At 43.9% G+C, this 13,799-nt stretch overlaps 1 protein-coding gene across 1 annotated transcript in view; it reads right to left on the bottom strand.

Moving 5' to 3' along the window:
• The window catches only part of LOC311130689 (xyloside xylosyltransferase 1-like), an 80,858-nt gene extending 67,275 nt beyond the window's left edge, over positions 1-13,583 (bottom strand). Inside the window, exons 1-3 of the mRNA XM_084163474.1 lie at positions 13,258-13,583; positions 11,575-12,286; positions 6,981-7,128 (exon numbers count right to left, since the gene is read on the bottom strand). Coding sequence (XP_084019600.1) covers positions 6,981-7,128; positions 11,575-12,114 — 688 coding nt within the window. The 5' untranslated portion in view covers positions 12,115-12,286; positions 13,258-13,583. The remainder of the gene's footprint in view (positions 1-6,980; positions 7,129-11,574; positions 12,287-13,257) is intronic.
• Positions 13,584-13,799: the final 216 nt, after the last annotated feature.

Genomic DNA, 13,799 nt, shown 5'->3' on the forward strand with positions numbered 1-13,799 from the left:
TTCACCTTATGGCAAAATGTGTAGAATTGCCTGAAATTAGTTATAAAAATGCTAAATCTTCTCTCCACCCACGGCAAAACGTAAAAATGATCTCCACTGTCAAGAGGGGAGCCGCTAAAATGTTTCGCTCGCAATATGTGGGGGGGGGGGGGGGGGGGGGGGTATGGATGTGGGTACGCAGACCCGCGAGCAACTGCGGCCCCTCATGATGAGTTTAGCTTTTTTTATGGCCCCCACCCCCATTCAAGTTGCCCAGGCCTAACAACTGTCTAGGTACTAAACAGGCCGATTATAGATGAAAAACAGCACGACTGCCACCTCAAACACCTCCATCTGTTGCCCAACCACTTTCACACTCACAAAAGTGCTTCATACATTAGACTCCGGTCTCTTGCTCTATTAAAGGCCAGGTGGAAAATGAAGGGGGCTAGGTGTGGCTGAGGCCAGGGGGACAGTCAGGTCAGGACATGTTGTAGAGACCCTCTGGGAGTTTACAGGCAAACACATCATCTATAAAAGGATGAATCTCTCAGGGGATTCATTAAATTAAGATACTGAGAAACATTTCCATTGTGTACTTCCCCTCTTCTATTTTGAAGAGCGAGTTCTGCGTATGATACTTATTTTTAGGCTTTTGTTCAGTCCCTCATTGTACGCACTTGTGAGTCCCTTCGGAGTTGAACGTTTGACAACTGACAGCATTTTATGATGAAACTGTTGTGTCCTTAAATGACCAGGTTGCCCTGCTACTCAGGTGGGTGCAAAGCATTCTGTATGGTTGGAGTAATGAACAGTTTGTATGGCTGGGGTAAGAGAGGGAGGAAGTCTAACAAAACTCATGTATAGGCCCCATAGAGAGCTACATACTTCCGAAACAGCTGGAACATTTCCATACACATGATCAACATCAAAACGATAAATAAAATACAAATGCACTTCCCCCTCACATCTGTGTCAATTATAGCTAGCACTTAACTGTGCAGATCATATAAGGTCCAGTGGTCCACACACACAATCATATTCACACAAACTGCCCATCTTCAAGTGAAGACTCCAGCAGCCCCCTGCAGATATAACAGTTCCTCCGACGGAGGAATAGCTACTTGGTGACTCTGAATCAACCTTTGTTTACTGTGTTCTGAGCAGCTTTCTCCAAAGAAGCCACACGTGTGTGTGCACGCACACACACACCTCTGCAATTTAGACGGGCAGAAAAACATCTATTCAACCTCAGGTTAGCCTTCAATTGCTAGTTGAAGGGGCAAGCAGCTTGGCAAACACCAATGTTGAACTGAAGAACCATGTTCAAAGTCCTCTGGAAAATGTATCGGATTCTTCAGTAAATTGGTCTTGCAGAACTGAAAGCTCAGTCACTTCAGACAGTGGAACACAGCGCATTCATTCCTACTCCTTCCCCTCTCAGCCTGTTGACTTTGTACGGTTCCTTTGAGTGTGTTTTCATGTGAGCGGTTAACTTTTTCTTCAGGCCTCTTCACATCACTTCAGGCCCAGGCATTGTTAACCAGTCTAGTGTGAATGGCACACTTCTGGTTCTTGAGACATGACAAAAAAGTTTTGGAAAAAAGCGCTGATCCACATGTCCGTGAAGTCTGTCAATCTCAAGATCTTCTCCTGGATGTTGCTTCTTCTAATAGGAATTCAGGATTTCTTGGAATTCTGGCTTGTGCTTCAGGTGCATTCATTTCTAAAGGGCACCTTATGTAATTTTTACACTGAAACCTTGTTTCGCTATGACTTAAATGGATAACTGACTGACCGTGATCTTATACAGTGCATTCGGAAAGTATTCAGACCCCTTGACTTGTTCCACATTTTGCTACGTTACAGCCTTATTCTAAAATTGATTAAATTGTTTTTTCCCCCTCCTCAATCTACACACAATACCCCATAATGGGCCCAGTGTAGCTCAGTTGGTAGAGCATGGCGCTTGCAACGCCAGGGTTGTGGGTTCGATTCCCACGGGGGGCCAGTATGAAAAAAATAAAAAAAACATGTATGCACTCACTAACTAAGTCGCTCTGGATAAGAGCATTATTAAAAATGTAAAACTGAAATATCACATTTACATAAGTACTCAGACCCTTTACTCAGTACTTTGTTGAAACACCTTTGGTAGCGATTATAGCCTAAAGTCTTCTTGGGTATGATACTACAAGCTTGGCACACCTGTATTTGGGGCATTTCTCCCATTCTTCTCTGCAGATACTCTCAAGCTCTGTCAGGTTGGATGGGGAGCGTCGCTGCACAGCTATTTTCAGGTCTCTCCAGAGATGTTCGATCGGGTTCAAGTTCGGGCTCTGGCTAGGCCACTCAAGGACATTCAGAGACTTGTCCTGAAGCCACTCCTGTGTTGTCTTGGATGTCTGCTTAGGGTCGTTGTACTGTTGGAAGGTGAACCTTCTCCCCAGTCTGAGGTCCTGAGCGCTCTGGAGCAGGTTTTCATCAAGGATCTCTCTGTACTTTGCTCCGTTCATCTTTCCCTCGATACTGAAAAGCCTCCCAGTCCCTGCCGCTGAAAAACATCCCACAGCATCATGCTGCCACCACCAAGCTTCACCGTAGGGATGGTGCCAGGTTTCCTCCAGACGTGACGCTTGGCATTCAGGCCAAAGAGTTCAATCTTGGTTTCATCAGACCAGAGAATCTTGTTTCTCATGGTCTAAGAGTCCTTTAGGTGCCTTTTGGCAAACTCCAAGCGGGCTGTCATGTGCCTTTTACAGAGGAGTGGCTTCCGTCTGGCCACTCTACCATAAAGGCCTGATTGGTGGAGTGGTGCAGAGATGGTTGTCCTTCTGGAAGGTCCTCCCATATCCACAGAGGAACTCTGGAGCTCTGTCAGAGCGACCATCGGGTTCTTGGTCACCTCCCTGACCAAGGCCCTTCTTCCCCGAATTGCTCAGGTTGGCCGGACGGCCAGCTCTAGGAAGAGTCTTGGTGGTTCCAAACTTCTTCCATTTATGAATGATGGAGGCCACTATGTTCTTGGGGACCTTCAATGCTGCAGACATTTTTTGGTACCCTTCCCCAGATCTGTCCCTCGACCCAATCCTGTCTCTGAGCTCTACGGACAATTCATTCGACCTCATGGCTTGGTTTCTTCTCTGACACGCACTGTCAACTGTGGGACCTTATATAGACAGGTGTGTGCCTTTCCAAATCATGTCCAATCAATTGAATTTACCACAGGTGGACTCCAATCAAGTTGTAGAAACAGCTCAAGGATGATCAATGGAAACAAAAGGGTCTGCAAAGGGTCTGAATACTTACGTAAATAAGGCTTGTTTTTTTAATGTACATTTGCTAAAATTTCAAATAACCTGTTTTTGCTTTGTCATCACGGGGTATTGTAGGTAGATTGATGAGGATTTTTTAAATTTTTTATCCATTTTAGAATAAGGCTGTAACATAACAAAATGTGGAAAAAGTCAAGGGCTCTGAATACTTTCTGAATGCACTGTAACATCTTGTTGGAAAAGCATGATTTGAAAAGCATTTATTGAACTCTTCCACTCCCAATGCTTCCTTATTGCTGTAAGGAAGGAACACAACAAACTATTGTTCCAAAGCCCCCTCTTGTTTTATGAAAGTGATTCATAGTAGGGCCACTGTGCGTGTGTGTGTGTCAAGGGAAAGGTGTTGTGTAGTGAGCATTGATTTGGTCTAGGGCGGTATACCATATTTTAATCATTAATCATTATATTTCCACGATTCCAACAGTTCACCCAAGTGTTTCGATCTAAATCGCAAGTCAAATAGATGTTTGCCCATATCGTGCAGCCCTACAAGGCAGTGTCGAAATTATCTCAAATGAGATCAACTTTTGGTTGAAGTTTGATTGAATGGTATAAAACAAATCACAATGGAGAAAGCCCCATTGAAATCACTTACAATTGATGTGTTCCCTCCCTAGGGTCATACACAACTCATAAAGCAAATGTATAACTTTTATTATTATTCAAAAACATAAAATACGGTCATACCATAAAAAAAATATATATATATATATACTGTGGGGAGAACAAGTATTTGATACACTGCCGATTTTGCAGGTTTTCCTACTTACAAAGCATGTAGAGGTCTGTAATGTTTATCATACACTTCAACTGTGAGAGACGGAATCTAAAACAAAAATCCAGAAAATCACATTGTATGATTTTTAAGTAATTCATTTGCATTTTATTGCATGACATAAGTATTTGATCACCTACCAACCAGTAAGAATTCCGGCTCTCACAGACCTGTTAGTTTTTCTTTAAGAAGCCCTCCTGTTCTCCACTCATTACCTGTTTGAACTCGTTACCTGTATAAAAGACACCTGTCCACACACTCAATCAAACAGACTCCAACCTCTCCATAATGGCCAAGACCAGAGAGCTGTGTAAGGACATCAGGGATAAAATTGTAGACCTGCACAAGGCTGGGATGGGCTACAGGACAATAGGCAAGCAGCTTGGTGAGAAGGCAACAACTGTTGGCGCAATTATTAGAAAATGGAAGAAGTTCAAGATGACGGTCAATCACCCTCGGTCTGGGGCTCCATGCAAGATCTCACCTCGTGGGGCATCAATGATCATGAGGAAGGTGAGGGATCAGCCCAGAACTACACGGCAGGACCTGGTCAATGACCTGAAGAGAGCTGGGACCACAGTCTCAAAGAAAACCATTAGTAACACACTACGCCGTCATGGATTAAAATCCTGCAGCGCACGCAAGGTTCCCCTGCTCAAGCCAGCGCATGTCCAGGCCCGTCTGAAGTTTGCCAATGACCATCTGGATGATCCAGAGGAGGAATGGGAGAAGGTCATGTGGTCTGATGAGACAAAAATAGAGCTTTTTGGTCTAAACTCCACTCGCCGTGTTTGGAGGAAGAAGAAGGATGAGTACAACCCCAAGAACACCATCCCAACCGTGAAGCATGGAGGTGGAAACATCATTCTTTGGGGATGCTTTTCTGCAAAGGGGACAGGACGACTGCACCGTATTGAGGGGAGGATGGATGGGGCCATGTATTGCGAGATCTTGGCCAACAACCTCTTTCCCTCAGTAAGAGCATTGAAGATGGGTCGTGGCCGGGTCTTCCAGCATGACAACGACCCGAAACACACAGCCAGGGCAACTAAGGAGTGGCTCCGTAAGAAGCATCTCAAGGTCCTGGAGTGGCCTAGCCAGTCTCCAGACCTGAACCCAATAGAAAATCTTTGGAGGGAGCTGAAAGTCCGTATTGCCCAGCGACAGCCCCGAAACCTGAAGGATCTGGAGAAGGTCTGTATGGAGGAGTGGGCCAAAATCCCTGCTGCAGTGTGTGCAAACCTGGTCAAGACCTACAGGAAACGTATGATCTCTGTAATTGCAAACAAAGGTTTCTGTACCAAATATTAAGTTCTGCTTTTCTGATGTATCAAATACTTATGTCATGCAATAAAATGCAAATTAATTACTTAGAAATCATACAATGTGATTTTCTGGATTTTTGTTTTAGACGCCGTCTCTCATAGTTGAAGTGTACCTATGATAAAATTTACAGACCTCTACATGCTTTGTAAGTAGGAAAACCTGCAAAATCGGCAGTGTATCAAATACTTGTTCTCCCCACTGTATATAGTGATATGATATTTTGGCCATATTGCCCAGCCCTAATTTGGCCCCAAAAGCCCGGCTACTGGCTGAGCCCCATGCTGTCCTTCCAGCAGGGCGTTAAAAGCGCTCAACCAGAGGGGACTGCCATCATCCATTCACACTGAGGGACGCTGAAGCGTCCTGCGACAATCGAACAGAACACTTCCCTCCCTGGGAGAGCGTTCCATGCCATGTGTCCTTCAGGCCCCTGCCAGTCTACCTTAAAGCTTCCGCATGCTTCGGCTAGGCAAACCGAACAAGTGTGCTTTAGATTCCGTCTCTCACAGTTGAAGTGTACCTATGATAAAATTTACAGACCTCTACACGCTTTGTAAGTAGGAAAACCTGCAAAAATCGGCAGTGTATCAAATACTTGTTCTCCCCACTGTAACTAACATGTTTGGTGCAGTTTGCGGACGCCTTTATCCAGCTGTGTGCACCCCTACCCTCAACACACATACCCTCAGTTCCCCCCTCCTGCCTCTCCCCAAGCACCCTGTGAGGCGACACAGAATAAACGAGTGTATACATTTGACTGAATTTTAAGTGTGTAAAAAACAGTGTAGGCTATGTTTATGTAAGAGGGAGAGAGAGTGCATGTGTGTGAATGAGAGAATGTATGAGTGTATTTGAGCATGAAAGAGTATGCATGTGTGAGAGAGAAAGAGAGTAAGAGTGTTTGCAAAACACTCCTCAGTCTCCCATTGAGAGCCCTATCAGTGCCCACTCACTAGTCATGGCTCACTGAGGGTTAGAGAGAGAGACCGGTTGAGGAAATAAGCAACCGTGCAGAGACAGACAGACAGACAGGAAGGTGTTATTTAGAGGCTAGCTGTCTACTCCACACAGCCTTCTGGGACTCGGACTCCGTTAGAATACATTAACGCAGATTAGTCATAGTCTGTTCCCAGATCTGTTTGTGCTTTTGCCTACTCCATTGTCAGGACAACCTGTTTTGCATGAGCATTCCATAAGAGACTGACTGGAACAGACTGGCACCCGGGCTAGATTAGTCATCCACCAAGCACATAACTTCAGATTGAGCTGGTCACCTTGGGATATACTTTGGGGCACTTTCTGTCAGTCATCCCAAAAAATAAAAATAAATAAATAAATATTGCAGTAAACATCTGATACAGAGTGTGGGAGCAAAAAACACCCAACAACCAATTAATATAGTGTGTGAAACAGAACTTCATAGTTTTAAACAGTCATGGTCAAAAACATGTTATCTGCCAAGACATCTTCTTCTGATGGTATCAACTGTGGAGTTGGACATACTGTAAATACCTATGAAAAAGTTAAACATTCAGATTTGTCTTTGTAACTAAAGCAACCCTTACCTGTGGGCATGATGTGGTGCATGGCCACGGACAGGAAGAAGATGGCGTCGCTGTAGTAGGCCCCGGAGCCGGCGCTGAAGTGCTTCTGCATGGCCTCCACAATGGGGAAGAGCTTCTGGGTCAGGACCCCCACGTCATGGAACACCACCTTCACCACAAACACACAAATGAGGGCAGTCAGTCATATTCGAAAAATGTCATTCAAGTCATTCACACTTGATATTGTCAATTGCACAAGACACATGCCCATGACATTAATGACATTATTATCTGGATGCGCATAAGGGTTCAACACTTTCAAGCAAGAGCCCCCTGTCCCACTTCCCCTCTTCCTCAGCAGGTCACTCTCCCAGCTCCCATGAAACCCTGCTGCCCCCGGTGGCCCTAATCCCACAGTGCAGGGCAGGGATTTGGCAGAAAAGCACCAGAGGTCCCCACTCCCCAGTCAGATCATGTCGATCTCCCTCCAGATTAATGAAAGAGGATTTTGCAGTCATTTATTACTGCAGAAACAAACATGTTCAAATGTGTTCCAGATTATGTCTCGGTTAAATGCTACTGCATTGAAGTGTGTGTGTGGTAAAGGTTGGGATTAGACATATTTAAAAGGAGGTGTGTGATTGGGACGTGCACACATCATTTAATGTTCCATAACTGATTAAGGTAAGCCTCCCCTACGTCGGCAATAAAAACAGCCCTGGAGATAGTATAGTGGAACAACAGCACGTAGGCCTAGCTTTGGAAACAGCTAACTGTTACGTTAGCCCATTTTTCAGTACATGACAGTATTGTTATGTAGACTACCCACTAACCACAGTGCAATTAAAGACCATCACATGAATTGTAGCTTTAATTAATTAAATCTTCTAAACCTAACTGGGTGAAAACTGAGTGTTGTGCTGATTTTGCCTTTCCCAAATGACTTGCAGCTGAGAGCACCTCGGCTTAGAAAATGCGGGAATGAGAGCAGCAAATTAAACATTTATATTACTTTTATTTATAGATTTTGCTTGTATATTTAATAGATTACATTCTTTTTTAAGAGCTATGGATGAATAATTCAGATAGTAAACATGACGGGGCAGAACCACTCACAACAACCCACATGTACTAAATAGCCTAATACAGGAGAAGTGTAGGAGATTCCTCAGTTATACTGAACCAACATACAACTTACATTCTATTTTGACTTTATAGAACACAACATAAAGGAAAGGTTAGGCAAAGTGAAGCAGCAGAGAATAGACTCACCTAACATAAAATAGGCTGTCTACGATTGTCATTGTGATTATACACTGAACAAAAATATAAAACGCAACATGTAAAGTGTTGGTCCCATGTTTCATAAGCTGATATAAAAAGATCCCAGAAATGCTCCATACGCACAAAAATCTTATTTCTCTCAAATGTTGTGCACAAATTTGTTTACACCCCTGTTAGTGAGCATTTATCCTTTGCCAAGATAATCCATCCACCTGACAGGTGTGGCATATGAAGAAGTTGATTAAACGGCATGATCATTACACAGGTGCACCTTGTGCTGGGGACAAAAGTCCATTCTAAAATGTGCAATTTTGTCACACAACACAATGCAACAGATGTCTCAAGTTTTGATGGAGCGTGCAAGCCGCCTCCAACATTGTTTTAGAGAATTTGGCAGTACGTCCAACCGGCCTCACAACCGCAGACCATGTGTATGGCGTCGTGTGGGTGATCGGTTTGCTGATGTCAACGTTGTGAACAGAGTGCCCTATTGTGACGGTGGGGTTATGGCATGGGCAGGCATAAACTAAAGACAACACAATTGCATTTTATTGATGGCAATTTGAATACACAAAAATATTGTGACGACATCCTGAGGCCCATTGTGAGGCCCATTTTTTTTTTAAGGTATCTGTGACCAACAGATGCATATCTGTATTCCCAGTCATGTGAAATCCATAGATTAGGGTCTAATTCATTCATTTCAATTGACTGATTTCCTCATATGAACTGTAACTCAGTAAATGTTTGTTCAGTATAGATTAAATCAAGAAAACGTTGAATCTAAACCGAACAATGCAGACTGAACCAAGTTGCTTACTAAAGCCATTGAGCACAACTAAATCCAATTGCTTACTAAAGCCAATAAGAAGAGCATGTTCTGAGTTGGATAGTTGACTAACTACATTACAGCCAACAGAGGAGAGGTTAAGCCTCCTTTACGCACAAAGCACTGGGATAATTACTTACTTGAGGAGAGGGGAGCTTTATCAAATTAAAAGGCCACTCTGTATTAAATCCTATGGGACATTAGCGCAGAGGCAGCTGGCTGTCAGTCTGTAGCAGGCTGATTCTCTGAAAAACCACTAAGGCCTGAGACCATGGCATGACCACATAATTATCCCATTAAGTCTACTAGTTATAGTATTATAGCGTAACTCACTACATGATCATGACTCGCGTGAGGCTACAATGTGTCATAAACAAAAACAGAGAGTGAGAACAGTTTGCTAAGCCAACACTATATTGATAAGTCACATTTCCATTCATAATTAGGCTACATAGTTGGCTACAAAAGTAATTTACAGTTGAATTGGGTTATACACTAGCAAAAAAGACAGTATTTAGTAAGAAGAATAAAATACTCAGTCTAAGCAAAGCAAATGTTCCATTGTGAATGACTCACAAGTGAGAAAAACAAAAAAGGGTGACATATTTCCAGTCACCTTGTTGGGTAGAGAATAACAGTTTCCTCTCCAAATCTGAGTCAAACATCCGCTTTGTTGAGAAGAATGTTTTCAATTGAAAAAAAGCAATTTCAGTATAGGCCTAAATATGTAGCCTAGCTAACATTAACTGGATACAGTACAGTCAAAATAAAACATACAAAAACACAAGAATCAAAGTGTTAGATACAAACAAGTTAATAAGAACTGAATTTGTGCAGGTATTTGGTTCTGCACTGGTTTGAGAAGGGAAGCCCACATTGAGAAAAGCTTCCTTTCAGCTTTTCCTGGCTGGCTCGCCAAAGACTTCAGTCCACTGAACAGGGGGACTAGGGTCACAGACTGTCACCCCTCTACGTCATGAGCCTGCAGTACAAGCAACCACAGATTTCGTGGAAAGCCCCATGTCCTGTCCCATGCTTGTACCTATTGCCTAACAAATCATAAGCAATGTGGGCAGCATCCATGGGACTGGGAAATAACAACAGAAACAATGTTTTCCTTCAGAGCATATGGGCTACTCTGTCAACAAGGCCCCACGCAAGCATATACACGCACTTGTTAGTGTGTAACTCATACATGCACGTGTGAGTGTGGGTCAGAGATGCTGTAACGAGCACGGCCCCCGGCAGTGGAGTTGTATGGGCTGTTTGCGCTGGTTTCACAGGGGTCTCAGACAGTGTTGTCACTAAAAAGTAACAGCAGGGTTACATAACCACTGTCCTGTGTTGGCGCTCCTGAGAGATAAATAATTAAAGAAATTAGGTGAGGATCTGCTGAAAAGCATGTCAACATGCTCACAGGCCATCGCAGTTCACGGCCAGCCCCAGGAAGCTCCATCCCATTAGTGACTGTACAGGATGTGTTTGTGTGTGTTCAGTGGGCCCTGGATGTTCAGTAAAGCTTTACTCATCTGAGTGCTGCTGCATCCCATGGCAGGGGCTGACAGGAGCGCAGAGGCATAAACTGGATGTCACGGCCTGTCAAGTCCTCATTATATAGCATTACCCTGTTGTGCCTGGCCAAAGGGGCTGGAGCAGGGTTCGGTTGGGAGCGAGGGAGAGGAGCATTAGTTGAAGAGGGAGTAATCTGTCCCTCTGGCTCTGAGCCGCCTAAGATGCTAAGCTGAGCAAACTGCTAAACTGAGCAAACTGCCACTCAATCCAAGGCAGAGGATCAGACTAAGCTAATGCAGTGCCTCAACATCCCCCATCAGATGATAATATGTTACCGGGGACGTGCCTGGCTGGCGAGGGAGGATTTATTTTCATTTGAGGGGGATAAACAACTTGTAAACAAGTTTGTTATCTCATGCTCTGTGATGCAGACAAGAGGGGAGGGGATTCCCTTACTGTAACAAACTGTACTCAGATCATGCAAATAGAGAGGGGAAGACAGAGGAATTGCTAGTCAGGAATCGGAGGTCAAACTTCTATGGCAGAAAGTCTGCCATGTTTTGCTCTACGCAGGTTTGAGATCAGACAGTCACATACTCTTCAGGTACAGGGTTTAGTTAGTTCTGTCAGTGAAGACATTCTGAACATGCATCAAGACCATGCATTTACTATTTTAGATACAGCATAATCCTCCCATTGGTTGAAAAAAACCAGAAGATTTCTAAACTGTAAGATGTTTTGGAAGGGCAACACTGCCCCTCTGTGTTAAAGAACAAAACAGTTCACTCAGTGCATTGCTGCACTCTCCAGCCAGTGTACTCATGCAAGCAGGGCCTGTGTTTGCCAGGTTTGGGATTAAGCCTCTTATTAAGGATTAAACTCAGGTCATCACACTTTAGGACTAACATGCCATGTAACACAAGCACATATACACTGACCGGTAAGTGGTAATCCTGGTAAGAAATGCATCAGGGCTCCAAACAGACTTGCCTCATGCTGAAACGTTGCGTCGAGGAGCAGCTCCGGGAGCATCCTCTCGCCCAGCTCTCGGCTGGCCTCGTCGCTCACAAAATGAAGGACCAGCACCTCTTCGTCCAGGAAGAGACCGTATTTCGCCATGGATAACATGGCCACCCGGAACTTCTCCTGAAGGCTCCGGCTCTTGTCAACCTTGGTGAACATCATGAGGGCATGGTAGTACTGGCTGACCTCGGGTCCACTGTCTGCCCCACTGACCGCCCTCCTAGCCCTGCCTTCGCCCTCCTCCACATCTCCCTCCTTCTCCTCCTCTCCTCCCTCAGTGTGCAGCAGCCTGGTGTCCAGAGAAAGGTCTGCGTCGTTCCGGTTGGCGTTTTGGCTGGCCTGGGTCTGCTTGATGCGCTTGGTGGTGCTTGAGAAATCATGCCTCTCCGAGCCAAAGTAGTAGAAGGCTACGACAGCCAGAGCTGCTGCGAGGAGCAGGACAAACTGATAGAACCTGAAGGTGCTGACCCTACCCATAGTGTTGACTAGAACCCTCAGGATGCCCATTCTGTAACTCCCACAGATGAGTGTAGAAGCCCTTATCGTCACGGCTTGCAGAATGTGGGGTTGAACCCTGAGTTCAACATCCTGTATGTTTCTGATCCAGTGTTGGTTTCAGAAAGGAGCCATTCATTTTCTAGCCTTGGCCACGCCCTGACAAGGTTGAGTAGTCCTTTTCCTATAAAAATTGAATGAATGTATAACTAAGGTTAGTCTTACCCTTCAGAATGGTCTACCTTTGTACAATACAACTAAGTTCATATTGTCACATGAAAGAAATGTGATGTGTATTGCAAATTAAATACATCCAGAATACAAAGTAGCTTAATCACATTAAATCATGTAATGTTCTAACAAAAAATTAAGAGCGATTCTTGCAACAGCAGACATTCTTGTGTGAAGAGCTATGCTGAACTTGTAAAGACTGGAACTTTTCATGAAATCAGTGTCTTCTCATGTAAGTACGAATTGTTTTAAATTCACAGAAAATTCGCGCCACCTTCAATATCTAGCTAGCTAAATTCTCCAGCATGCAATGACCTACCTGAGAAACGCTCAACGTTCGAGGCATAGTTCACTATTGACAACTGGTCGCGCAATTTGCTAGCAACAACATTCAGTCACCATCATACTTCTAAAAATGGTTACCTGTACCTATGTTTTTCCTGTACAACTGCGGTCATTCCGTGGGGTGCTGAAATTCATAATTTTAATTTTTTTAAATATCGAATACAACCACCGATTTTTTCCAGATTTGTGTTGTTCACCTCAGTCCAAATGCGTTTGTTCGGATTGAAGCTCGGTTTACGTAGTAAATCTACAGCAGTTGAGCAACACAAATTAGGAAAAAGTCGGTGGTTGTATTTGATACGTTTTTATTAAAATTATTAATTGAAACACTGCGGAAGGACCACAGTTGTACAGGACAAACATAGGTACAGGTAAGCCCTTTCGGAATTGAAATGTGGACTGATCGTGACTCAATGTTGTTCTAACAAATCGCGCGAACAGTTATCAATACTGAACACCGCCTCGATATAAGAGAACATAGTTGAGCGTTCCTCAGCTAGCAATGAGCATGCATGCAACATAGTAAGGAACACCAAGACAAATATACACATTTGAAAGAAAGCACATTTATTTACTGACCATTCTGGTGTTGGAGAACTCTCGATGCAGAGGAAGTTGTGACAACTGAGTTGGATTAGCAGGCAGACTGTTGATAGTTAGCTAACTTGTTAGCTAGCTGCTAAAGATGTACATTATATGGACGCAACAGGTTTATAGAGACAAAATAATACATGTCACGAACGCTGTGAGGGCCGCAAAATATTCCACTGGTGACTCTATAGCTTGTCAACTTGAAATATCAAACATTTTCATAAAATGTGTATTGTGAATTAGATAAAATGTGTTGCTTAGCTAATTTGCCACACTAATCTAAATGACACCTCCGGTGATGTGTAATGCTGCGTTCAGAACAACTGTGAACACGGAAAATATGAGGTCAAATCATGACGTCAGTGATCGTCAGTTCGGAAAGTCGGAGCTCTAGAAAGATTCTCGAGTTCGAATTACGAGTTGGATGATCGTTCAAATCGATTTATTCCCAGTCGGAGCTCGTTTTTTCCCGAGTTCCCATTTGTTTTGAACGCTTGGACGTCGGAGATTTCCGAGTTCCCAGTAGTTAT

Source organism: Coregonus lavaretus (assembly GCF_964263955.1).
Source record: "Coregonus lavaretus genome assembly, chromosome: 6".
NCBI lineage: Eukaryota > Metazoa > Chordata > Actinopteri > Salmoniformes > Salmonidae > Coregonus > Coregonus lavaretus.